Source organism: Ictalurus furcatus, chromosome 29 (genome assembly GCF_023375685.1).
Source record: "Ictalurus furcatus strain D&B chromosome 29, Billie_1.0, whole genome shotgun sequence".
NCBI lineage: Eukaryota > Metazoa > Chordata > Actinopteri > Siluriformes > Ictaluridae > Ictalurus > Ictalurus furcatus.
In genome coordinates, this window is record NC_071283.1 from 1702425 (window position 1) to 1729439 (window position 27015).

Sequence of the window (27015 nt, forward strand, 5' to 3'; positions counted from 1 at the left end):
TTTATATAAACCTTAAGTAAACGTCTCGTCATGGAAACATCACCACGTCACGTCACCAGTTCCTATGAGGGAGCTGTTACTATAGAGACGATAACGTATTGTTAATGCGGCGTAAAACTGCGATTTCGTGACTCGTGAGAGGTTTCTGATCCGAGCTTCGAGTGTGTTACCGCTCGGCGGGATTCGCTTAAACGCACGGAACACGGTGGGACGGAAACCGGATGACCCGGGGGGGGGGGTGTGTGTTTAAACACCGTATAGGCGAAGAGATGCACATTCTTTTCACATTTCCTTACACGGTCGGCCGTGTTTATCGCACGTCTGTGTACGTGTGTTCCGCAGCGGCCGGATTATCGGTTCTGGCGGCGTCTGTGAAATCGATGCGTGTGAATACCGGGGACGTGTTAACACATCGTGATGGCTCGATGCTGGCCAGAGCGAAATCAATAACCGCAGACGCCGGTAAATAATGAAGTCATTATCCAACCTGAACACGGTGACCGGCTTCTCAGGAACACGCTGATGTTTTCTCCTGCACGGTACACCACTTATTCTGCAGTAATAATAATAATAATAATAATAATCAGCGTGTTGTAGCAGTCATTCTAACCCCAGCGCTGCGAGGGTTTCTGATTGGATTCATTTCAGATCACAGGGTTATGTTAACTGTAATCAGCTGTGATTGGGAAGAGATGAAAGGAAGATTGGTTTTTGCTTTCCTTTGACTTTTTTTTTTCTTTCTCTGCGCAGGCGCTAACGCCGAGCTCGTATACTCTCTGTTGGATTCGGCCGACGGAGCGTTCTCTATCGACGAGCACTCCGGCGTGCTCCGCTTGGCCGCACCTCTCAACCGTGAGCTCCGCCCGTCGTACACTCTTCGAGCCCGCGCCACGGACCGTGGCTGGCCCCGCCCCCTCTCCACCGTCTGCTCGGTGACCGTGTCCGTGCTGGACCTCAACGACGACCCTCCCGTCTTCCAGCACCGCGAGTACGTCGCCACCGTCCCCGAGGACGTCGCCGCAGGAACCCAGGTGCTGCACGTGCGCGCGGCTAGTCGTGACGCCGAAGCCCAGATTTCTTACTCCATCGTCGACGGGAACGACAAGGCCGCGTTCAGCGTGGACACGCACACAGGTAAACGTCGAAGCGCTGCGACGTACGGAGGCGTTTAACTCCGCTTCTCACGTCTGTCTCACAGCCAAAACGGAAAGGTCAGCTATGTTTGATTCTCGTTCTTGCCCGTGTCTGCGTAGGAGTCGTTTTTGTGATCGCGCCGCTGGATTACGAAGCGTCCCGTGAGTTCTCTCTGACGGTCGAGGCGACAGACGGAGAAACGCCGTCTCTAAGCGACAGGGCCGTGGTTAGTATTAACGTCACGGACGTAAACGACAACAGCCCCGTTTTCAGCCAGACGGTTTACGCGGCCGTGGTGAGTGAGGACATCGAGCCGGGCAAGGTGGTGCTGACGGTGAGTCTCCGCCCCCTCATGACCATAAATAGTCTAAAGAGTGCGCACTAATAAAGCCTAATGATAATGAGGTGTGTGTGTGTAGGTCATGGCTGAAGATGCAGACGGATCCTCCAATAACCAGGTGCGCTACTCCATCATCAGCGGCAACCAAGGAAGCCCCTTCTCCATCGACCCAATAAAGGGAGAGGTGAAGGTGGCACGGCATCTGGACCGAGAGAAGGTACACACACACACACACACACACACGCACACACACACACCCACAAGGGCATGCATTTGATCAACCATCATCACTATTTTTCAGGGGTTTTTTTTTTGCTTTGTCTTACTGTGTGTGTGTGTGTGTGTGTGTGTGTGTGTGTGTGTGTTTGTGTAGGTGTCTGGTTACACTCTGACTGTCAGAGCATCTGATAGCGGGAGTCCAGTTCGTTTAAGCACCGCCAAAATCAACATCGACGTCTCCGACATCAACGACAACCCACCTGTCTTCTCCCAGAGCAACTACACACTCATCATCCAGGTACACACACACACACACACACACACACACACATCTCAACAAATAGCATTTTTGCTGTCTCTGTCTTGTTCTCCCTCTTCTAGTTAAATTTTTAAAAAAAATAAAATAAAAAACTCGAACCGTCTTCACGAGTGGGCGGAGATTCGCTGTACAGGAAATACGTACGCGTTAATGACTAACCGCGGTGTGCGTTTGTTTTTAATCCGCAGGAGAACCGTCCGGTCGGGACCAGCGTCCTCCAGCTGAGCGTATCGGACCGTGACGCCTCACACAACGGGCCGCCGTTCTCCTTCTCCGTCGTGAGCGGGAACGAGGACCACTCGTTCGACGTCACGTCTCAGGGAGTGCTGGTGTCGATCGGCACGCTGAGTCGCCGCAGCAAGGACAGCTACGTCTTAGAGATCCAGGTAAGGAGCGTGCTAAACGTAAAGTGTATTCGTCGCATTTTTATCCATCCGATACGTGATTTTATCGATTATTAAATTGCCGTAATGTGTATCGATGTGTTCCTGCGCCGCCGCGAGCACCGTAATGATCCGCCTCGAAGACGATTACGGCTGCTAAAGCTTCAGCTGCTTCTACACGTGCCGAACAATCTGACTCTGGGTTTCACGCTCGCAAAACAAAAAGCTTGATAAATCTCTGTTCTGGCAACCGAAAGCCGCGGTAAACACTGACTTGGATCGAAATCTCTGCAGGAGCTCGACCGGGTGCGTTAGAGCCGAATCCACCACGCTGCTGCTTTCCTGCGTGGACGAGATACGATATTAATCTGTTCGTCAAATGTTCAAACTTCAGACTCGACCGTTGAAATCGTTGCCGTCGTATTAAACAGTCGTTTTATTTATCAGGTTTCTCTCAAAAAAGAGGGGGATTGATGAGTGAGTCATGCGTGATGAGTCATGAGTGATTCTAAATGGTCATGAATTTTCCTTAAATGATTTGTTTATCCTGTGACTCAGCTGTGATTCGGAATCTCTCTCTCTCTCTCTCTCTCTCTCTCTCCCTCTCTCTGTCTGTCTGTCTGTCTGTCTGTCTGTGCCATATAATCCTATTTCCTTTTTCTGAATCCATGCTATTTTGAATTTGTGACTCTGAATCACAGTAACCCTCTCTTTTAATTCATTTTAGTGAAATGATTCATTGATTCTGTGACTCAGAGGTGATTCTGAATCTCTCTCTCTCTCTCTCTCTCTCTCTCTCTCTTTCTGTGTGTGTGTGTGTGTGTGTGCCATATAATCCTATTTCCTTTTTCTGAATCCATGCTTTTTTGAATCAGTGACTCAGTGGTGACTCTGAATCACAGAAACCCTCTCTTTCACCTCATTTTAGTGAAGTGATTCATTTATCCTGGATCTTTTCTCTCATTGAATCAATTTATTTACCACATATTTAATAACCTGAATTTTTTTATTTACCCTATAAATGACTCAAAGTAAAAAAAAATCATTTGAATCATAATTCCTTGCAATGAATCAATTCATTTACCTTGCAAGTGACTCAGTGGTGACTCTGAATCATGAACTCTGGAACCGTCTCTCCGTTTCAGGTGTCGGACTCCGGCCGGCCGCCGCTCTCCTCCTCCGCCATGGTGTTCGTTCGCCTGATCGAAGAGAGCATCCACCCGCCTGTCATCCTCCAGCTCGATGTTTTCGTCACCACAACGACCGCCGAGTACGCCGGAGGTGGAGTGCTGGGAAAAATCCATGCGACTGATCAAGATGTGCACGATACCCTCACCTACGGCATCAGCCCTGACCCCGCCCCTTCTGACAACTCCGCCCTCTTCTCTGTCTCGCCTGCCGACGGCCGACTTGTGGCGCTGGGTGCCCTGGACTCTGGTCGCTACCCGCTCAACGTCACTGTAACAGACGGTCGCTTCACAACGTGGGCGCGTGTCACTGTGCACGTGCGCCCCGCCCCTGCTCTCGGAAACCTCGTGAGCCTCCGCCTGGACACCATTGCGCCTGAAGAGTTCATCGGCGAGCATTGGCGAAATTTCGCCCGGGCGTTGCGTAACACGGCGGGCGTGCGGCGCAGCGATGTGCAGCTCGTCAGCCTGCAGCCTGATCACGGTGATCTGGAAGTGCTCCTCGCGCTTGACAAGACAGGAAGTCCGGAGCAGACACAGGAAGTGGTTCTGAGGAAGCTGAATGCCTCCGTTGGTGCCATTGAGGAGATAACAGGGGTGAGGATTGTCCGTGTGGGCAAGAAACTTTGCCCTCGATTGGACTGTCCGCCTCGTCACTGCCAGGAGACGGTGACCTTGGAGACGGGCGCTATGGCAACGTACAGCACAGCAAGGCTCAGCTTCGTCACCCCACGCCACACGAGGACAGCTGACTGCCTCTGCCGCGGTAACGCACGCTCCACGTTTCCTCAAATACAACATTTTACTTCACTGATACATATCAATACATGAGTTCTAGAATTATTTGGATTATTTCACTGATTTGCTTTACGCTTTGTGCATCTGTGAAGGTGCCGAGTGCGCTGAGATGAGCAAGCTGTGTGGAGGGAACCCATGTCCCGAGGGTACGGAGTGTGTGGAAGACCCGACGCACACCTCGTTCAGCTGCATATGCTCAGACGAGAAACATGGACAATGTGCCGGTAAAGACATTCTCTCTCTCACAACACCTCAGCATAATTCACTGTATAAATAAATCGAATACACTGCATTATAACTCTGTGCGTGTGTGTGTGTTTCAGAAGGTCACGCTTTGACATTCAGCGGGAACGGCTACGTGCGCTACAGGCTGATGGAGAATGACAATAAGGAGGAGATGAATCTCTCTCTCAGGCTGCGCACATTCTCCGACCACGCCACCATCATGTACGCCAAGGGCACTGACTACAGCATCCTGGAGGTGAACACGCGCACACACACACACACACACACACACACACACTTGCATGCTCACACAGAACTGTATCAGAATATGGCTAGCTTTGAAAAACTAAGAGGCCACTGATGCCACACCTCCTTGACTAAGTCTGACAGGGGCAGAGACCACACCTTCTTTAGTGCTCGGCCATGCCCCTTTGACTAAAACTGATTTGGGAAGACATCACACCTCCTTGACTGACAGGCCACGCCCCCTTGACTAAAACTGACATGGGAAGAGATGACACCTACTTTACTGCTAGGCCACGCCCCCTTGACTAAGACTGGCAGGGACAGAGACCACACCTCATTCACTGCTAGGCCACACCTCCTTAAATGAAATTGAAGGGCACCGAGGCCACACCCCCTTCTCATTCTTCTCATAATGATGAGTCATTTACTGCTAGGCCACGCCCCCTTGACTAAGACTGGCAGGGACAGAGACTACACCTCATTCACTGCTAGGCCACACCTCCTTAAATGAAATTGAAGGGCACCAAGGCCACACCCCCTTCTCATCCTTCTCATAATGATGAGTGCAGAGGCAGATCAGAAATGCTTGAGTGTAGTATTATTATAACAGGTTTTCCCACACAGCATGTTGGGAAAACCTTCTCATTCTCTTCATTCTCTTCTGCCTGCCGTTCTTTCTTTTCTCTCACACTCTGTCCATCGTCTCCTCAATATGGCCGCCTCAAGGGGTCTCAACAGAAAAACAGAGAGCGGGTTATTTTGGTAGTGTGAGAGGGCGAGAGAGAGTGCTTTCTCACAGATTCCTTTCCAGCACTGAGAAAGAGAGACAGACAGAAGGAGAGAGACAGAGAGCGAGACAGGCAGAGAGAGAGAGAGAGTGGTACACTGTTATGTGTTATGTTATCCTTATTACAGCATCCTGCTATTTCTGCCTTGCACACACATCCACTACGCTACGCTATGCTACATTTATAGCCTCTGAGAACACATACACACACACACACACACACACACACACTTCTTGCATCATGCTTTATTTAGCCTGTAAGAACGTTTTAGTAAATACTAATGTTAGCTAGCTTACTATTAAACTTAGCAGCTGGTTTTAATACAAAACATTAGCTAACATTATCTTCGTTATTGGGCTTAATTATCTAATGAAATAGTTTAACTGACATTTTAGTGAACATTTTGAAGCTATCTGATTACACAATATAGTAGATAATATAATAGTTAAGGTTAGCTAGCTTTCTAACAAACCTAGCTGCGCTATTTTATTTACACAATATACTAGTTAGCCAAGTATTAGCTAGATTGCTAGCTGAATTGGCTAATGAAATAGCATTACTGTAGGTTGCGCTCACTGAACTCAGCTTTAGCGTTAGCTTAGCTAAACTTTAGCTAAGCTCAGTAGTTTGCTGTGGTTAGCACTGTGCCAATAAGCAGCCATGGAGCTGAAAAGAAAAGGCTAGTGGTGATGTCATGGTAAAGTTTGTGCTTGGCAGATCAGATTTAATTTGCAGCAATACCCGTTCATGTGTTCAGCTGTGTGTGCGACGTATTAAAGGAATGAGACGATACGCTAACGTGTATATTATTGTGTGTAGATCGTGAACGGGCGCCTGCAGTACAAGTTTGACTGTGGCAGTGGGCCTGGTGTCGTCCCCATCCACAGCCCATTAGTGAATGATGGTGAATGGCACACAGTCTCGCTCGAGGTGGATGGAAACTATGCCCGCCTGGTGCTTGACCGAACACACACCGCCTCGGGCAAAGCACAGGGCAACCTTCGCACGCTCAACCTCGACACCAGCGTCTTCTTTGGTGGGCATGTGTGGCAGGCGGGTGTGGCCAATGGCCTGAGGGGCTGCCTGCAGGGGGTTGTGTTGAACGGACGCGAGCTGCCACTGAGATCGCAGCCTCGTAGCGCGCACTCTGTGCTGGAGGAACTCGTGGAAGCTGTGCCGGGCTGCAGCCCACCTCCTCGGGTATCGAGCTGCGCCAGTGAGCCCTGCGCCAACGGGGGATCCTGCACTGAGCTGCCCAATGGAGGTACGGGGTCTGGGAGCGCAGATTTAGATGTAGCAGTGAGGGGAAAAGACGTGTTTAGGAAGTAATTTCTGCTACATACGTTTTGCATATTTGTGACAACAAAACCCAAAATTCAGAGCCTATGCTATCAGTATTTTTCCTTTTGTCCACATTTCTCTCCCTGTTTTTGTTGTAGGTTATTTCTGTAAGTGCAGTGCTCTGTTTATGGGCAGCCACTGTGAGGTTAGCATCAGCCCCTGCTCATCCAATCCCTGTCTTTATGGTGGAACTTGTGTGCCACGTGGAGATGACTTCTTCTGCCAGTGCCGAGGCCAGTACTCCGGCCAGTGGTGAGAAAACACACACAAGAACATACCCATTCTATATGATAGCAAGGCCCCACAGTTGCTTTCATGCTGTACGGTAGGCTTGTATCGTGACTGATCATGTTCATGGGATACAGTCCCATGATCATGATCGTTCTGGTTGCTTGCCCAGTCGGTTAAACCGTGGTTAGTGATTCGATTCGTAGGATTTAACAACTCGGCGAGGTGGTTTCTGCTCTTGCTCGTCTTATTAATTTGTTTTGCGTGTGTGACAGGTGTCAGCTAGGTCCATACTGCACAGAGAACCCCTGCAAGAACAACGGCAGGTGCATCGGCAGCCTGGACGGCCCGGTGTGCGAGTGCGAGCCTGGCTTCCAAGGAGAGAGGTACGTGGTATTTTCAGTAATAGTAGAACAGCACAGTTGTTGTTTTTTTGTTCGTAAACATTAAGGAAATGTCTGTCTGCATGGCCAGGTGCCTGAGTGATGTGGACGAGTGTCTGAAAAACCCGTGCGCCAATGCTGGCCAGTGCCAGAACACGTACGGCTCATACAGCTGTAACTGCTCGCTTGGTTACGGAGGTCACCACTGCGAGCAGCACGCCCAGATAAGCAACAAGGTGCTCTCTACATCCTGGAACATCGGCCTGGAGGAGGTCATCGGCATCGCCGTCTTTGTTGCCGTGATCTTCGTCATGGCTCTACTGTTTGTCGTGATCCGGAAGCGTGTGTGCCGGCGCACCAAGCCCCAGTCTCCCGACGACGACAAGCGCCTGCACTCGTCCTTCCTGCAGCGTCCGTATTACGACTCCAAGTTGGGCAGGAACGTCTACTCCGACGTGCCGCCCCAAGTGCCCGTGCGACCCATCTCATACACTCCCAGCGTGCCGAGTGACTCTCGCAACAACCTGGACCGCAGCTCGTTTGAAGGTTCGGCTGTTCCCGAGCACACCGAGTTCAGCACTTTCAACCCTGACCCGGTAGGCCATGGGCACCGCAAAGCCGTTGCCGTGTGCAGCGTGGCGCCCAACCTGCCCCCGCCACCGCCATCTAACTCTGCCTCGGACAGCGACTCGATTCAGAAACCCAGCTGGGACTACGATTACGACGGTAAAGAAGGACCTGGCTTTCCATTTCCGTTTTCCTTCATTTTTAATTTTTCTTTTTTTACCATGGACTTATTAACTAATTAACGTAGTGCTCATCACGTGCATCTTTTTTGTTTACTCACAGCTAAAGTCGTAGATCTGGATCCGTGTTTCAGTAAGAAGGCAGTGGAGGACAGCACGTGTCACCCCTATAACACCCGGGGCAGCATGTCCGAGGTGCAGTCGCTCAGTTCTTTCCAGTCTGAGTCCTGCGACGACAACGGTACGTGTGCTAACCGGTACTGTACGGTTTAGCACTTAGCATCATTAGCATCGTTTCTGCTCAGGTGTTCAGTTCATCCTCCTTTATTAAGCGTTTCTAATAAGCAGAAGCTTGTCAGATCTTTAGTAAGCAGCGCAGCTTAACTGAATCTCTTGCTAATTTTTGATGAAGTTGATAGTTCTCACGACTTAAACAAGGGAAATTATAGAAATACTTCACCTAAAGGAGGCTAACACTGAATACAATCCGAGTCTAGTTTACACAAAGCTAACTAGATAGGGTTTATCTTCAACCATTATTATGGAAAATGTTAGCATGGCTAAATGCTAATTTGCCTACATTTATTCTTAGCAGTGTTAGCATTCTCTGGTGAAACAAATCAACTTCTTAGCTAGTCGTTTAACTTTGTGCATTTTTTATTATTATTATTTTTAACCCAGAAGCTTCCATGCACTTGCACGTTAAAACAAACTGAACTTCTTTTGTGATCTACAGTCTTATCGCTCCCACCGTAGCACTGTAGTGTTGTTAGCGTTAGCATGAATACTAACCAGCTCGTTCTTTCTTTCTCTTTTCGTAACTCGATTCAACGCTGTGTGGTTTGAGGGTCATGTTGTTGTGTTGTGTTTCTCTCCCCCTCTTTAACTCGCTGCTTTGGGACTTTAGCTCCCATTTGGATCAAACCGCACCAAAGACGCAGGGCGAGGTTTTAGCTAAACTCGTAAGTCAAACACGGAGAAGGAAGGGATCGCCTCACAAAAAAGGCCTAGTGTGATTCTCAGGGTATAAAAAGAAGAAATGTGGGTTTTTTTTTTGTTTTTCTTCCTCCTTCTACTGTCTGGCTTTGTGATAATTTGGTTCATCTGTTACTCCTTTTTCTGTTTGCTTCTTTTTTTTGGATATTTTTGCATGCAAGCTGCTACGGATAGTTGAAGACGTCCGTGGTATGGGAATTCCTTTTTTTTTTTTGTCTAAAAAAAACAAACAACTTTTAATCCATTAGAAGTCCATTAATCCTGGCCTTCTACTTTTACTTTTTCCCTAGCCTGAGGTACCTCAAGGCTTTCCTGTTTTCCTCGTGGAACCAAACAGACTTTCCCCGTCTTCACTTTTCTTTTTTTCTTAATCCTTGAGAATTCTCCTGGTCCCGATCCTTCCTTCTGCTTGTATCGTATTGTACCGTATCGTACCCTCAGTGTCCGTGGAACCATCATCGAGTATCACCGACCTCCTGTATGTCACCATCAACCCAAAAACATCGAGTCTTCACTCCACCATGATGCATCCAGAACCTGGTGTTTCTTATGGAGTCACTAAACTATGAACTGTTAAGAAGTTAAGAACCGTTTATTTTGTTACTTAGCCTGTTTGGTTTATATCGTAATACTGCACGTTGCATTCGGCTAAACCCCGTAGCTCCTCCTACTGGGAAAAAAACAAAGAGAACATTGGTGAAATTTATAACATTGACGAAATACTTCGATATAATTACTAATGAACTCATAATGTTATTACTAATCTTAGCTGGCTAGCTAGTTGCGATTTTTATGGAGGCCGCCATGTTTGGTCCCACTTTCTAGGAGGCTGAAAAGTAGGTCATTCCGAGGTCTGAGTGAAGTTGCGAGTAGGAGACGACTTTGAACACGGTGTAAACCGTGTAGCGTTTAAAAGACCTCACCATGCCCTTCTCTGTCGAAGTGTTCCACCATTTTAATTCCCAAACCCCCGACATCCCAGTAAGGAATTTGGACGAAACGTAGACATTAGAAGAAATGTCGTTTTTGTGGGCGTGGTCTGGATTTTTAAGGTCGTGAATATTTCTGTTCCGGAGTCAGGTGATTCAGATTGTTTAAAGCGAGCCTGTTTCTGCAGCACTATAAAGCGAACGCTCAAAACCAAACCATCATCCGCTCCAAAGCAACTTGAAACGAAACAGCGCCCTCTAGGGCTGGGCGATATGGTAAAAATATCACAACGCGATATTGAAGACATTGCTATGATTAGCTAACAAGCTGTGCATAACACTAAAAATTCTTTTTTAATTACGTCAAATCAGCAGCATTCGTTCAGTACCATTTCATTTGTAATTATTAAAAACATTTTTTTTAAAAAATACATTAATGATATCTCAGAAAAGTGTATTGTGTAATCAATTATCACGATATCGATATATTATATCGATATATCGCCCAGCCCTAGCTTTCTCAGTGTGGTGGGGGAGGAGGGGGTTATTCAGCGTCGCAGTGTCACATCATGTCATCGTAGTCGTCTTAACTCCAGGTGCTTCTTCAATGTCCTCACACTAACGTTAGCTCTCTCTCATCTGCTCCCTCCATCCATCCATCCATCCATCCATCCATCCCTCCTTCCCTTCCCTGAAGCCTCCATAGTGACTGTAATCCACCTGGTCAGCTCGGCGGCTGGCTCGGTGGAGACGCAAGGTACCGTTTGTTTGATTGTCTCGTCGTCTCCATGAGTATTGTTGGGTGGGAGATTTAAAAAAAAAAAAAAAAAAAGATGCACGGACGCTATGTTTCTTTAATCCGGCATGTCTCTTAAATAAATGTATAAAAAAAATTTAAAAAAAGACTTCACACACTTCACTTATAAAGATTATGAATATTGACGTGTCTGATTAAGTCAATGGCGTCCTTGTGTCCTTGTGATGTCCTTTCTATATTTCCTTCTTTTTCTCTCTGTGTCCTTTTTTTTTAAATAAATAAAAAATTAACCTTTTCTTTCCTCTGTATCTGCTGCTTGCTTTCGCCTAAAGAGTCACTCCCGTCTCATGAGCTCAAGAACCCGAGAGGTGAATTGAATTTTTTTCCGCGTGTTTGCCTGAAGCCCTGTGAGTTCTCCCCGAACCTGCATGCAGTGCTGTGAGAGAGAAAAAAAAAAAAAAGAAAAAAAGGAAAACAAAATCGGTTTCATAATAAAAATGAAACGAACACTAATACGATCATTAATTCATGCTAACACGTCCCTTGTAGCTTTGTTATGTGATTAACCAGTGGCTTAATTCTTAATCTTTTTATTATTAATAATAATATTATTATTATTTGTGTCGTAGCACAGTAACTTGTGTAGTAAAGTGTCATAATATATTTTTTTAATTATTATAGAAAACTACTCCCGAAAAAGACACTGATGAGACTGAAACCATTCCGAACCCATCTTCAGTCAGCATCCGTGTTTTATTCGTTTTATTTTCATTTCTTTGTGTTGTGTATAATGCGTGTATCCTGTCTGAGGATTTAACCGTGTGATCCTGCATGATGTTTAACCGTACGCGTTCGTCGTGTCGTGTCGTGTCGTGTCGTGTCGTGTTGTTTTCGCCCTGATGATAACCGTCAGATGGAGCTGTCCTGTGCAGGATTTTATTTCAGTTCAGCAAATTCAAACTCCTTCTGTTTGGATTCCAGTGAAAACGAATCTTGATTATTTATTTATTTATTTATTTATATATTTTCTAATCAAATTCTCCAGTAACTTTGCATAACGATTTATATCATCCTAATTTAATCCTGTCTTGGAATGAATTAGAATGTATTACATTAATAATAATTAATGCACTAGTGATGTTACGAATTCGTTGAACTGAAAAAAAAAAAAAAACGACCCAGTATGTTGTGTTATAAATAAATAATTTTTGAAAATCGTCGCTAATTTAACCTTAATGTAACAATATTATCGTGACGCTGTAATGTCACGGTTTGACGTTTTGTCGTTTCATCCTATAGGGTATCACTGGGACACATCTGATTGGATGCCGAGTGTTCAACTTCCTGGAATCCAGGAGTTTCCTCAGTATGAGGTGGTGGAATCTCCGCCCACCCTGTACAACGACCCCGCCTTGCTCGACACGGACTATTACGCGGGCGGCTACGACATCGAGAGCGATTTCCCGCCTCCGCCCGATGACTTCCCCGCCCATGACGACCTGCCTCCTCCTCCGCCTCCGCCCGCATCGTACGACACGCTCGGCCCCGCCCCCTCTAGTCCTGGAGGATCGTGGGTACGCCAGCGCCCGCCTTTACCCCAGCTCTACACGCTCAGCCATTACCTCCCTCACCACCAGTACCCGTCGTCCGACCCGGAGCAGCCGAAAAGCGGCAGCATCGCGGCTGACGACATCTCGCTGTCGCTGTACGCGTCCACGGTGTCGTGCTCGGACGTAGAGGAGTCAGAGGCGCCCATGAGCGACTGTGAGAGCGGCGCCGAGGACGGGGCGCAATTTCGACGGCTCATCGTACCGCCGCAACCACAACAACAACACACCGAAGTCTGACACTGGATCCATAAAGAGTAAAAAATCAAAAAGTGCCTGAAAATTAAACCTTATGCAGGAGACTGTTGTCGTAAACACACACACACACACACACACACACACACACACACACAAGATTCACACAATACATTCAAGCGCGCACATTCTCTTAGACGTGGACATATTCAAGGACGATTTCTCCTCTGGAGCACAGCAGCTAATTTCCATAGGAGTCGAGAGGACCCGAGTGTGTTCAGGTGTGTATCTGCCTTCACACGATGTCACACCACGATAGAAAATTCACACCGTCTTGTTTCTTGAAAAGAAAAAAAGCGTCATTTCGAGCGATAGCTGTCTGTTTGTGTAGATAAAACCATGCAACCTGTTTTTGTTTTGTTGTTTGTTTGATTTTTTTTTTTCAATTATTACAAATGCTCATTCGTTTGTAATGTAAATGGTACTGTACAGTTTTGATTTTAAGGGTTGACTAGTTCTTTTTGTAGATATTTTTATTTTTAAAAAAAAAAAGAACCAATGCAGAGAGAAATAAAGAATGAAAGGGCGTGTCGTTATCAGCTTTGTGCTGCACAACAGAAAGAGGGGGAAAAAAGATATACACAGTGGTTGAAAAAAATAAATATATATATATATACATGTGTGTGTGTGTGTGACCGTCTCCACACTTCCTGCTCCGCTCCGATGGGCGTCTGCGTTATTATCGTGATGTCAGATTCATTTTCTTGTGGGTTTTTTTTTTTTTCTCGTATGTTTGTTTGTTTGTTTGTTTGTTTGTTTTTTTTGTAAAACTTTTGAAACTCCTTTATTTTTCCACCAAGAAAAAAAAAAAAAAAACGAAAAGAAAAACGGGACCCGGTATATTTATATTGCGAGATGAAGTGTGGACTCGTGACTTTTTTCAAGCAAACGCTCGTGTGCGAGCGATGCTTCGGTCTTGTTTATGATTTTTTGTTTTTTTGTTTTTTTTAAATACTGCCACTAGCTTAATCGCTTTACTACTGGCAATAAATTATTCTTAAAAATACCAAAGCTTGTCTCTTTCTTTTTATTTATTTATTTATTTTTACTTCCGAGACAATCCCAAAAGCGAGGGACGGAATTCAGGAAGCGATAAATCTTATCTTCAGTGTTAAGCTCAACCGTCTGAAGAACCCCTACAGAACCCTTTTCTATAAAGCCTTGTTGCTACGCATACACAGAACGGCTGCCACGTGTGTATCGTGCGGTCGTTTTGGAGCGTAGCTTGTGCACGTCCTCAGAAACGAATGCTGCGTGATTTGATTGGTGCGATCCTGACATAAACGGTGTAAATGGCGGGGCTCTGTAGTGCGACGTGACGGTCACGTCAGCACCGGAAACGTACTCTGTTTACACAACAGTATTGGTTTAATGACCTAGCTTTGGTCAGGTGTACTGTCAAGACAGATGTTCCAGTGCCCGTCAGGGATGTTTTATCCATCGCCCTGCCCCCTAGTCCTCCGGATTATTCACATAAGGTACACCAATGACTCCCTGGTGTACATCGTTTTTTAAATCTTAGTTGCACCATTGTAGTGACCCAATCTGCGTTTTTTTTATATTTTATATTACTAAAAGCCAATATGTTAACAATTCCGATGTCCAGCTACCTTGTATACGCTTTTTTTTGTGGGGGGGGGGTCGTTTAATCAAATTTACCTTTAAGAGTCGCACTTAGGTGGCTGCGTCCGTCGGATATATACAGTACATCAATCACCCACGTCTATGGGAGAAAAGCTTAACGATCAAATCATCCCTCTGCTAAAAAGGTAATTCAATCAGAATGACAGTTTAATGTGTTCTGGGTATTCGTAATGAGTTTGTAATGAGTTTGTAATGCGCTCTAATGAGTTATGTGTTATTCAATTACACAAGGTATAAAAAAATAAGGCATTTGTTACATTACGGATTGCATTTAGTGTGTGTGTGTGTGTGTGTGTGTGTGTGTGGAACAACTCCTGTTTCCGGAATTCTGTGATGGAAAGTAATCACGCAAAAAAACAAAAGAAAAAAAATAACAGTCATTTCAATATCATTTTATAGATTTATTTGGTACATGGAGCCATATAAATGTCATATCAAATGATATTTATAAAAAAAGGCTTAGACAAGGAAAGTAATTATTGTTAGTACGTACTAATAATCTAATGTTAGACAACAAGAACCGCTCGTTATGGGACGACTAGCGATCCCGTAACCCTTCTCGACCGACGTAGATCGTTGTCATGCAGGAGGAAGGACTCTTAAACAAACAGGCCGGTGTCACTACGGATTCGTCTGCGAGATCTGTTTTCAACCGGCATCGAGAGGGTTTCGATTTGGTGGTATGCCCAGACTCCTGGCAAGAAATTTCATCTATAAAATTGGAGTGGTGTCCTCGGAGTGGAGATAATTTGTTGGTTAATATTGCAAAAGCGCATTATATAAGAATTCTGTCATGACAAGACAAAAGACGGATTTGGATCAGTTCTACAAGCAGGCTAATTCTAGTTATAGACCCAAGAGGTTGCTTCATTTGACCTGAAACTGCTGTGTTCGATACGGAGAAAGAAGCTGCATGCGAGTAAAAACAGAAACACACAGAACTGAGAACAGACTAAAACTGACAAGGACTGTTAATGTTCAGGAAGAAAAAATTAGGACAACCAGATCAGGATCTAGAGAAACTAGCTCTCGTTTGAAGTCTCGAAAAGCTAGTCCTAGACGTTTGGCTATTGTTTGACGGTTGGAGATTCGTCTCAAGGCGCAAAGACTTAACGTCGAGAAAACTGAGACGTATTAGACCTTTTTTATTTTATTTTTTTTACCGAGACACATCTTGTAACCTAGAAAACCTAGCTATTTGAAATAGGTGAAATTTGGTGGTCGGCTATGCTCATGCTCCAGAGGCACAAAGACGAAGGGTCTAGAAAAACTCTTAGAAGTTCACATTAGACATGTTAGTAGACGTATTTGTGAACTTAACCCTTAGAAGTTTAGCTATTGTCTGAAAATCCTGTTTATAAAGAGATCATAGTCTAGAAAACGTAGACGTAGAAGGTTGGTTATTGTTTAAAAGTTGACAATTCCTCCCATGGTGCAGTTCGGGCTTTCTCACTACTGTAATGCGTGGTCAACATGAATCGAGCCTGGACTCCAGGGCCGATATTCACACTGGACTCATACTGATAAATCTCAAAACCCAAAGGGCAGCCATCTTCTGAAATCTTCTCAAAGGATTTACTCCATGCGTATTGTTTGTATTTGTCATTATCATCTGCCTTGCTCGTATAGAATCCCACCCAAGCATTGTTGAAGACGTTTTTCCAGTTTATGAAGGTTTTCTTGATGTAGAGTCTGGCACAGGCGTAGCCATGTTTAGTATAAAGCTGCAGGCCGCCCTGATAACCTCTGATATTAACCGGAGGAATCCCGTTGGCTTCGTCGAGCTCTGGACCTTTCCAGACAGCCGTGTAGGACGTGGTTGTGAAAAAAATGTAGTAACTTGTCTGTTCACTCTGTACAAGCTGTACCTGAAGGCCAGGATTTAGAGGCACGCTGGTGTCTATGGATCCGTACGTCCTTCCGTTCAGTGGATAATCTTTCAAAGGTTTTGTATTGGTTCTGCCCTCATAAAGGCCGATTTTTACCTTCGTTCTTGCGACGTTCTCGGGTATTCCGCTCCATGTGATCTTTGCATACCCTCCTGAAGTGGATTTCACCTCTAGTTTTGCTCTGTTGCCCATGACGTCACTGATACCTACGGAGGGTCGAGAGCCGTTAGCATTTGGATTAGAAGGTGGGTTCGTTGCGTAGAATGATGCTCGTGAAAATACATCAAACCTCGAGTCTATGTCGTAACCAGCCAGAGTCAAAAACCATTCCAGACCTGGAACATTTGGATATATCGTTAATACTTTGGCAGCCTTTTGTTGGTGATTCAAGAACTCACACAGGCTAAAGTTTAGTCTAGGATCGCTTGAATCACATTTTAGATCAGTGCCGAGTTCTTGAATTTGAATCAGGAGCTGAGGACTGATCTCATAGGTCCAATCTGGATCGTAGTTGCTTCCTTGGCTGTCGTCCTTATGATATTCTGTTATATACACCTTCTCGATTTTTGTCGGATTGCTCTTCTGGACTCGAATCAGCACTCGGTCCAGGTTTTTCCCAGGCGATTCCGTCGAATGATGGAAATCGTACGTGACGTAGAACGGTAACATTCGAGCGCTTCCGCGATCGAGGTCACCCAAAGAGTAAAAAAGGCTTTCAGAAGAGTCGAAAGGCACTCCAGGGACAATATCTTTATAGCAGTGTAATCCATAGCTGCCTTGTCCTGGGTCGAAATGAAGTTGCATCTCTCCACTTGAATCAACTTCGACGTTGTTAGCAAACCAGTGCAGGAGCATGAGGCCATGTCGTGGGAATTCTTTCAAAGCTGTTCTTGTGCTTCTCAAGTCCTTAATGTCTTTCAGGGTCTCGATGGCAGCAGTACTGGTCACGATCAGGTAGAAAAGGAAACCACAAAGCTGTCCTCGCCTCTCCATTTTGAAACCTACAAAAAAAACAAAAAAAAAAACGAGAAAGCAGGGAATTACTGATACATTATGGTTACAGGATCAGGATCAGTGATGTTTGGACTACAACGAAAAATCCGCCAAAGACTGGTGTTGCTTTGATCTAGCTATGGGCGATATATAGGATTCATATATCAATACTTTGTGCTACGTCGCTTTGCCAAGATACCATCTCTGAGTCTTCTCCTATAACACCTGATGAGGTTGGAGAATACATGGCGAGGGATCTGAGAGCGTTCCTCCATACAGAATATCTCCAGATCCTTCACATTTCGATGTCCACGCTGGTGGACTCTCCTCTTCAGTTCACCCCACAGGTTTTCTATGGGGTTCAGGTCAGGGGACTGGGAGGGTCATGGCAGGACCTTGATTTTGTGGTCAGTAAACCATTTTTGTGTTGATTTTGATGGATGTTTTGGATCATCGTCCTGCTGGAAGATCCAACCACGGCCCATTTGAAGCGTCCATGAAGCCATGCATCTTCACATAATGTCCAGGTCCTCTGGCAGAAAAACAGCCCCAAAACATTAAAGATCCACCTCCATATTTAACCGTGTGCATGAGGTACTTTTCCATATGGCTTCCTCTCTGTGTGCACCAAAACCACCTCTGGTGTTTATTCCTAGTCTAGAATAATCCCAACTTCATTTTGACTGCAGTTCAATCCATCCAAATCAATCAACAAACCAATCAAACTGGTAAAGGTGCTCTTAACAACGTATAACATCATAAAATATGCTGAATTACTGAATTCGGTGTGGGCTCTAAGGGCTCCAAGAAATAAATATGCAGCTACATGTTTGTCCAGTGCGTTCAGTACTTGGATTAATGTTTGAGCACATTTTTAAAACATTTTTAAAGTCCATCGTTAAAATCGTTCACCTCACCAGTCGACTACAAATCAGCGCGGATAACCGGAAAACATGCCTGAGGATGTTTCATTTGCGACATGTGCGGGTTTTTATAAATCCTCTCAATATCAGGCATTTACTGTATGCGAGAATGTGAATAATGGGCACATTAACATCCAAGCAAACATGTGCCATTGTGTTGGCTTTAAATATTAATACTGAAGATACACAAAGCTCTAAATAATGCAATAAACACAAAATGTGTGTGTGGGTTTTTGTTTTTTTGTTTTTTTTGTCTGGAGTTTAAACACACAAAAAAAAAACAAAAGTATGTATTCACTACAAAGGCATGACCCCATCAACACCCCCACCCATTTTTTTTCTTAAAATTATTCAAATAAGTGAATTCTGATAATAATCGAATGAACACATACCTGAAGTCGGGATAAACAACACAGTCAGAAGTTCTGACTGTGTTCTAGAAGATGTCTTCTAGTCTTTGGCTACAGACTGTTATATAACTATGAGTCAGAGTGTAAAACAACCCAATAACAGGAAACAGTCACATGCTGACCGTGGTGTGTATTCCAGTCTGTAAGAGTGTGTTAAAACTTAAAAGATAACTATTATTATTATTATTATTATTATTATTATTATTATAGAATAAAATCATCTTATGGAATCCAAAACCATTTCTATGCTATTTATAGGTATATATATTCTAATAAAATCGAGAAATATAAATTACAATGTAAAAAAAAAATATTCATTTAAATGTTATAATATAATAATAAATATACCAAACATTTTTACCTTGCGACTTTAGGAAGTCAATAAATAAATGAAAATAAATGGTATATTACGTCTCCATTTATGTTCCCGATGTCTGTACTTTTCCTGGACTTCCTAGTGACTAAAAGTTGAACCGTATTAAAGAACACTGAACGATCCGTAGTGGAGTCATATCATTTTCAACTTATTGTTATCAACCGTTCAATACATTTAGTTTTTCCTAGATATTGGCACTCATTTGGTGACCATATCGAAATATTTTGTTAAAATAAATAAAGAAGTGTGTAAGTAAACGTGGGGTTTGGACTGGTTTTCTTTTTGGTCATTTCTTTAAATGATCTTTAGAGATATTATATGAAACGTGCCATGAGCCCAGACTACAACTCCCATAATCCTCCTGATTCCTAATGACACTCACCTGTTCACCATCACACACCTTTCAACTAGTCCATGTGTTACTTTATGAACCTCTCCTTCCAGCAGTATGAAGTCCTGCAGGTATGTTCACTTTCTTTTTTGTTTAATGTCATAAAGTGTGTCATAAAGTGTGTATTTGATTGTTTTGTTGTTGTTGTTGTTTTTCTGCCTTGACATGTCTGGAATATTCAACATTTTTGCACTATTTCTAGGTCACGATTTAAACTGAAGCACATTTTGATATCGGCCTGAGAGTTTCTTACAGCACTTTATAATAAATAGAAGATTTTATATTGTGTAATTGTACACCACTGTGTTGGAGAATAACCCCGTTGAGGCAAGAGAGGGAGCCAAAGACATATAAATTATTTTATTCGCACATTAGAACAGTTCTAATATCGACTACAAGCCTTTGTAGACATCAAGCATTTGCCAAAGTGAAGAAAGTGTAAATGTAAAAAAAACTAGGATTTCAAATTTAGGAATAACTTTTTATTAATATGTGCTTGACAAACATATGGTATCTAATTAAAAACCGATTAATCTGACTTTTTATCCATTTATAGTTACGTTTAATGTGTACTGTCCATGAAAAGTGTTGCATCCTGTTCTTACTCGCATTATAGCAGCTATAAACACTCATCCCCTCACCAGCCCCAATCACAGTTGCACTAATTTTTGTGATAATTTGTTTTCTTATTTATTGATTGATTGATTTTTATTGTTTCTGCATCAGTTCATTTCATTGGAATGAAACCTGACAGCTAAACATCATTTTCATCACATGCTAATTTGTTTCCAAGACAGGGTTTTCTTATGTATTATATATTATATGCTCTGTTCTAATCAGTTATTCACTCTCCCAAGGAATAGTGTGAGCTTTGACGGTTGTAGAACTAAACCTCCTGAAGAAATAATGAGTGGAGAACAGAAAGCGAGCTTGGACTCCAGGTCCGATACTCATGGATGACTCGTACTCGTAGATGAGATATTCTTTAGTGTTGTCAACTTTCGTGAACTTTGTGACCCACTGATAGGATTGGTATTTGTTGTCGGGATCTTCAGAGCTGCTGTAGAAAGACACCCATGAGTTGGCAAACTCTTTTTCCCAATAAGTGAAGGATTTTCCGATATATATCCGAGCACACGCGTAGCCATTTTTGGTGTAAAGTTGAAGGCTTGCGTTGTAGTCCGTGATTTCGGTAGGAATCGCTCTGTTCGCCTCGTCAAACTGTGGCCCTCTCCAAATTATTGCGTAACGGAGACCGACGAAACCGTACTCGAAGGCGAAGCCGAACGTGACCAGACGTGGATGAATTCCGTGATTCAGCGGCAGGTAGGTGTCGTAGGTTCCCGAAGTTTGGCCGTCGATGTTTGTGAACCTCTCGATGTCACTAGACGCGTCGCTACTGAACAGGACAAGGGTAGTGTTCTGTTTCAAGATGTTTTTCGGTAAACCGCTCCAAATGATTCTTGCGTAGCCACCTTCTGTGGATTTCACCTGGATGTTTACTGTACTGTGGCCTTCACACAGTGTCTCAGGAGCGCTGGAGGTTTGGCCATGCTGGGTTGGCTCATCATTTGAGCAGGACCAAGTATTCTTATGGATCCTGTACCTGTTCTCTATGTCGTATCCAGCCAGAAACAGAACCCACCTCACACTCGGGTCTTCATAAATAGTCTGAAGACGTTTGTCAGAATATTTCAAGTGGTTGAGAAGTTGCTCTTTGGAGAGGACAAGTCTAGGATCATCTGAGGTTTGAGCGCCAGTCACATGTGATTCCAGAGCTTGTATTAAATCAAGAGGGTTTTTGAGAATTTGTACTTGCATCAGGAGTTTAGGACTGATCTCATAGGTTTCATCTGAGTCGTAGTCCACCTCTTGCTCATTGCTCACTGCTTGTGTGATGTACACTTTGTCTGCTTGGCTTGGGTTGCTCCTTTGCACTCTGACGACTATGCGGTCCAGGTCTCTCTTGGGGTCCTCGAAGGCGTTGTAGTAGTCTTGTGTGACGTATGGAGGCAGCTTGGTTCGGACCGCCTCTGAGCTGAGCCTGCCCAAAGAGTAGTACGCTCTGTCACCCGAGTCCTCCAAGTGCGGAAGGGTGTTATTGCTATTGTTGGTGTTTTTATAGTCGTGGAAGCCATAGTCCTGTCGTGCAGGATTAAAATGAAGCAGGATGTCTTCTGCGTGATTGATGGAGATGTGGTTGGCCAGCCAGTGCAGCAGGAAAAGACCGTGGCGTGGGTACTCATGACCAAAAGTTTTGCTTTTTAGATCATCGAGTTTGTGTAAGGTCTCAATCGTGGCAGCACTAACACAGACAAAGACGAGAGCGAGGCAACACGGGAACCTCGTCCACGCCATCGTGAATGCTGCACACAATTTAAAACAGAAAAGCAATCAAAGTATTGAGCGTTGTCACTTTTTTTAAAAAAAACATTTTTATTGCCTACCTTATCAATATTTGCGATGTATTCACACAGTTCAGTGGAATTCTATCGGTTAATTCAGTCAGTTAGACACTTGGAGACCAATCCTCAAGAACGAGCACCATGTGCTTGTTGAACATCTTTTTCTTTTCTTTTTTTTTAAATGGGCATTATTATAGTGGAGTTTTTTTTCCTTCTATTCCTGAGCGCACTTTATAATAAACAATGTGCTAAAAGACACGTACAGATGTGACGTTTGGGTCAATGAACTTTTGGTCACTGAACATTTTCCCTTCAAAAAAAGGAACGAGATAAGGTGACCATACAAGTTATTTAAGTTATTAAATATGTACTTAAACCTTAGTACCTTCAGCGACAAGCAAATAATGATATATCTTTTTTTTTTTCCCCCACGAGATGGAAATTACAATAAATCAAGACACAATAATAAGAAATGAATATATTGGACTTACCTGAAGTGTAAGTGGTGAAAATACTCAACCTGTTCCCAAACAATAATCTACGCCAACTGGACCGTGTTTCAAAATCGAACCCGTTTGTAAATGTTTAACCATGTCCCCTTACTATGTACTTAACCCTGATGTCTTTCAACCCATAGATGGGAAACAGTCTTTGCATCTTTATTTTGACATAATATGTCTTTTGTAATACTCAATAGGCAATAGGGGGGGAAACAATCACCACGAAAATATGTCCATCATTAAAGAGCGTGACATGCTCAGTAATCGAGAACTTTTCAGATTACAAAACAAAACCTTTTCTACCATATTGTGTTGCACTACAGAATGACTACTGAGTAAACTTCAGAAGTCCAGAACTTCAGAAGTCTGATACATATTTATTATCGCTTATACGAATGGTTTGTTTGGAATGAATCTGAAATTGTAGCAAAATATCATGCGTTATTTGTTTTTAATTGATTATGTATTTTGTTTTATTCAGTTCGCGCTGGTTTGAGTGTCGACTTTAAATCAAGGCATATGAGAACCGGTATTCAGTAGGATCATATTTAATATCCACCTATTACAACAGCGTTTTCTGATACGCGGTCAAAAATAATGAAAGTGTCAGTAGGTACATAATTATTAATTTAGTAGTATTGTAGTTACGGTATTTTTGAACATCACACGAATGCTAGTAATGGACGTAATATTCCTCACAGCTCAAGACATTTACACTTACACTGCGAAACATAATGCGTACATTTTTTATTTTGTTCATTTCATGGAGTTTTTTTTCCCCTCACCTGAACACCTTACACTAGAAACAGTTCGTTGTTCTATGAACGCATGTTTGTGAACATATTGTTGGATTTGAACGTGTAAATGTATTTTTAAAGAGTATTAAATGGAATTTTTGCCCATTCCTCAGTACAGGGTTTGCTTTTGGATTAAAGATCGGCTTCATTTCCATGACATTTTCCTCTCATTGTAACGGGATTTGGAAGGTGACACTTTCAAAGTAATCCTGGTCCGATGTTGGAAGCACGTGGCTGGCCTTCGTAATCTGTGATCTCTTTTACTTCTTTTGAGTAATTAGCCCGACCGTTTCCAGTGTGGCACTTTGAGTATCCGTGATTGCTACATATATCTGTACATTTCTTCCCATCAGGTGTGTAACGCCTCAGAGTATTCTGATCCACTTGTCTACTCTGCAAAAGTCGTGTTTTTATTTATTTGCTATTCGATTTTTTGCTATTCGAAACTGCAGGCCCACAGGTGACAAAAAACTTTTGGACCAATCATATGTTTGTTTGTTTTCTGTTAGTCAGTCCCTACACCAGTCATATATCTGGTCCTTCAGCAACAGGTTTGTGCGCATCATCAACCTATATGTGCTGAAAAAAATTATAGAAATGATACATGACCGTTAAACCTAGTTGGCAAAAACAGGCATGGACCTCAGCTCCTGTAAGTCCACCTCCACCTCCACTGGCCAGGTTTCAGGTGTTTACCAGTGCTGTGTAAACAATCGCGCTGTTCCAATCTGCTGTGTCATGTTGACAATAACAGATTTAAAGTTCAGAATTAAATCAATTAAACAATTAGATGAATTGTCCTGGGCTCATAATAGTAATTTCCTAAATGCTTCCCTTCACTAACTTATTAAGCCTTTTTTTTTTTTCGGTGTCCTCACCTGCACTCGTATTAAAAACAGCATACTCTTCAGATCACCTCAGCAAATGGCTGAGAGAACGCATGTCTTGATGCTTTCCCTGCATGCAACCATCTGTTGTACCACGGTGGTCATGTGACAGAACTTAAGGTTCCTACAAAAGAGTAAGTGGCTCAAACTTAGAAAACCTGTGGGGTGAACTGAAGAGGAGAGTCCACCAGCGTGGACATCGAAATGTGAAGGATCTGGAGAGATTCTGTGGCTCATTTTGTGGCCGAAACCACATTGTTGCACATTGTTGTTTCTACATGATACACAGTATTTCTGAAAACTCTTTGGAGCAGTGAATTTAGGAAATTCTGTCTCTTCCTAAGGTCTTCTGTCTGTTCTGAACCTACTCATCACCATTATGCTGAGTAGGTTCATTTGAGCAAAGAAGCATATTGCAACATGTTGTACCGGGTAGTTACTGGTTCCTCTGACACCAAGGAGAGACAGAAGACCTTAGGAATTCTGAAACAACCCCCAACAACAGAGATACAGAGAATTTCATTAGATCAGGTGGGGTTTTATAATTTCCTAAATTCACTGCTCCAAAGAGTTTTCAGAAATACTGTGTATCATGTAGAAACAACAATGTGCAACAATGTGGTTTTGGCCACAAAATGAGCCACAGAATCTCTCCGGATCCTTCACATTTCGATGTCCACGCTGGTGGACTCTCCTCTTCAGTTCACCCCACAGGTTTTCTATGGGGTTCAGGTCAGGGGACTGGGATGGTCATGGCAGGACCTTGATTTTGTGGTCAGTAAACCATTTTTGTGTTGATTTTGATGGATGTTTTGGATCATCGTCCTGCTGGAAGATCCAACCACGGCCCATTTGAAGCGTCCATGATGCCATGCATTTTCACATAATGTCCAGGTCCTCTGGCAGAAAAACAGCCCCAAAACATTAAAGATCCACCTCCATATTTAACCGTGTGCATGAGGTACTTTTCCATATGGCTTCCTCTCTGTGTGCACCAAAACCACCTCTGGTGTTTATTCCTAGTCTAGAATAATCCCAACTTCATTTTGACTGCAGTTCAATCCATCCAAATCAATCAACAAACCAATCAAACTGGTAAAGGTGCTCTTAATAACGTATAACATCATAAAATATGCTGAATTACTGAATTCGGTGTGGGCTCTAAGGGCTCCAAGAAATAAATATGCAGCTACATGTTTGTCCAGTGCGTTCAGTACTTGGATTAATGTTCGAGCACAAAGTCCATCGTTAAAATCGTTCACCTCACCAGTCGACTACAAATCAGCGCGGATAACCGGAAAACATGCCTGAGGATGTTTTATTTGCGACATGTGCGGGTTTTTATAAATCCTCTCAATATCAGGCATTTACTGTATGCGAGAATGTGAATAATGGGCACATTAACATCCAAGCAAACATGTGCCATTGTGTTGGCTTTAAATATTAATACTGAAGATACACAAAGCTCTAAATAATGCAATAAACACAAAATGTGTGTGGGGTTTTTTTTTTTTTTTTTGTCTGGAGTTTAAACAAAAAAAACAAAAAACAAAAGTATGTATTCACTACAAAGGCATGACCCCATCAACACCCCCACCCTTTTTTTTATTAAAATTATTCAAATAAGTGAATTCTGATAATAATCGAATGAACACACACCTGAAGTCGGGATAAACAACACAGTCAGAAGTTCGGTATCTTCTAGTCTTTGGCTACAGACTGTTATATAACTAAGAATCAGAGTGTAAAACAACCCAATAACAGGAAACAGTCACATGCTGACCGTGGTGTGTATTCCAGTCTGTAAGAGTGTGTTAAAACTTAAAAGATAACTATTATTATTATTATTATTATTATTATTATAGAATAAAATCAGCTTATGGAATCCAAAACCATTTCTATGCTATTTATAGGTATATATATTCTAATAAAGTCAAGAAATATAAATTACAATGTAAAAAAAAAAATTCTATTATATGAAGCGTGCCATGAGCCCAGACTACAACTCCTCAACTACAACATAATCCTCCTGATTCCTAATGACACTCACCTGTTCACCATCACACACCTTTCAACTAGTCCATGTGTTACTTTATGAACCTCTCCTTCCAGCAGTATGAAGTCCTGCAGGTATGTTCACTTTCTTTTTTGTTTAATGTCATAAAGTGTGTCATAAAGTGTGTATTTGATTGTTTTGTTGTTGTTGTTGTTTTTCTGCCTTGACATGTCTGGAATATTCAATATTTTTGCACTATTTCTAGGTCACGATTTAAACTGAAGCACATTTTGATATCGGCCTGAGAGTTTCTTACAGCACTTTATAATAAATAGAAGTGTCACGATTCCCCCTTTAAGCAGCGTGCTCTAAGCGCGAATGCGCGAGCACCTGCTTTTCCGTTGTTGACCTTAATGACATCTGGACACGTGTGTTTTGTTTATGTTTCTGTCATGTCTCCTCCCTGTTCTGTCATTGGCTGGGATTTCACGTGGGTCTGTATTGCTCTCAGCTGCTAGCAGTTTAGACGCTGATTATGTCCGCATATATACCGCGCGCCTCCCAGCACACAGCGCGGAAGATTATTAATACTTTAGAGTTAGTTAAGGTCGTAGCGTATTCATAGTCACGGTCCATGTTTAGAGTTAGTTCGCGCTGGATTATCCGCTTCCAGTCCCTCGTCATAGTTCGTTTCTTGTTTTGTTTATCGACCTAGATTCCTGCCTTGCCCCGTGTATGCCTGTTTGCCAATCGCCTGACCTCTTGCATGTTTGTGGATTACGTTTTGGATCACGTTTTGGATTTGTCTGCCTGTCTCTCTTTCTAATAAACAACTGTTCATCCGGCACTTGCATCTGTCCTATCTCTGCTCCGTCACGATTCGTGACAGAATCTTCCGCCAAAACATGGATGCAGCAGGAGAA

General features: G+C 43.3%; 3 protein-coding genes across 5 annotated transcripts in view; 1 reads left to right on the forward strand and 2 right to left on the reverse strand.

Moving 5' to 3' along the window:
• The window catches only part of fat1a (FAT atypical cadherin 1a), a 77995-nt gene extending 63552 nt beyond the window's left edge, over nucleotides 1–14443 (forward strand). For both annotated transcript variants that reach the window (XM_053619546.1, XM_053619545.1), the window contains exons 14-27: nucleotides 751–1134; nucleotides 1254–1468; nucleotides 1554–1691; nucleotides 1848–1991; nucleotides 2201–2398; nucleotides 3541–4348; nucleotides 4473–4604; nucleotides 4704–4861; nucleotides 6459–6903; nucleotides 7079–7232; nucleotides 7484–7594; nucleotides 7683–8317; nucleotides 8441–8578; nucleotides 12319–14443. In XM_053619546.1, the coding sequence (XP_053475521.1) occupies nucleotides 751–1134; nucleotides 1254–1468; nucleotides 1554–1691; nucleotides 1848–1991; nucleotides 2201–2398; nucleotides 3541–4348; nucleotides 4473–4604; nucleotides 4704–4861; nucleotides 6459–6903; nucleotides 7079–7232; nucleotides 7484–7594; nucleotides 7683–8317; nucleotides 8441–8578; nucleotides 12319–12866 (4208 nt within the window). In that variant the 3' untranslated portion in view covers nucleotides 12867–14443. The remainder of the gene's footprint in view (nucleotides 1–750; nucleotides 1135–1253; nucleotides 1469–1553; nucleotides 1692–1847; nucleotides 1992–2200; nucleotides 2399–3540; nucleotides 4349–4472; nucleotides 4605–4703; nucleotides 4862–6458; nucleotides 6904–7078; nucleotides 7233–7483; nucleotides 7595–7682; nucleotides 8318–8440; nucleotides 8579–12318) is intronic.
• A 468-nt stretch (nucleotides 14444–14911) lies between these two features.
• LOC128604426 (uncharacterized) lies at nucleotides 14912–25843 on the reverse strand. The gene is made up of 2 exons (XM_053619549.1): nucleotides 25756–25843; nucleotides 14912–17415 (listed from the first exon to the last, which is right to left on the reverse strand). The coding sequence occupies exon 2, from the start codon at nucleotides 17405–17407 to the stop codon at nucleotides 15926–15928; it is 1482 nt and encodes a 493-aa protein (XP_053475524.1). The 5' UTR covers nucleotides 17408–17415; nucleotides 25756–25843; the 3' UTR covers nucleotides 14912–15925.
• Nucleotides 19853–24183, reverse strand: LOC128604424 (uncharacterized). 2 transcript variants are annotated; one of them, XM_053619547.1, is made up of 2 exons: nucleotides 22404–24183; nucleotides 19853–21873 (listed from the first exon to the last, which is right to left on the reverse strand). In XM_053619547.1, the coding sequence occupies exon 2, from the start codon at nucleotides 21863–21865 to the stop codon at nucleotides 20348–20350; it is 1518 nt and encodes a 505-aa protein (XP_053475522.1). In that variant the 5' UTR covers nucleotides 21866–21873; nucleotides 22404–24183; the 3' UTR covers nucleotides 19853–20347. The 2 variants fall into 2 exon arrangements, with proteins under 2 accessions (XP_053475522.1, XP_053475523.1); XM_053619548.1 differs by lacking the exon at nucleotides 22404–24183 and adding an exon at nucleotides 21955–22366.
• Nucleotides 25844–27015: the final 1172 nt, after the last annotated feature.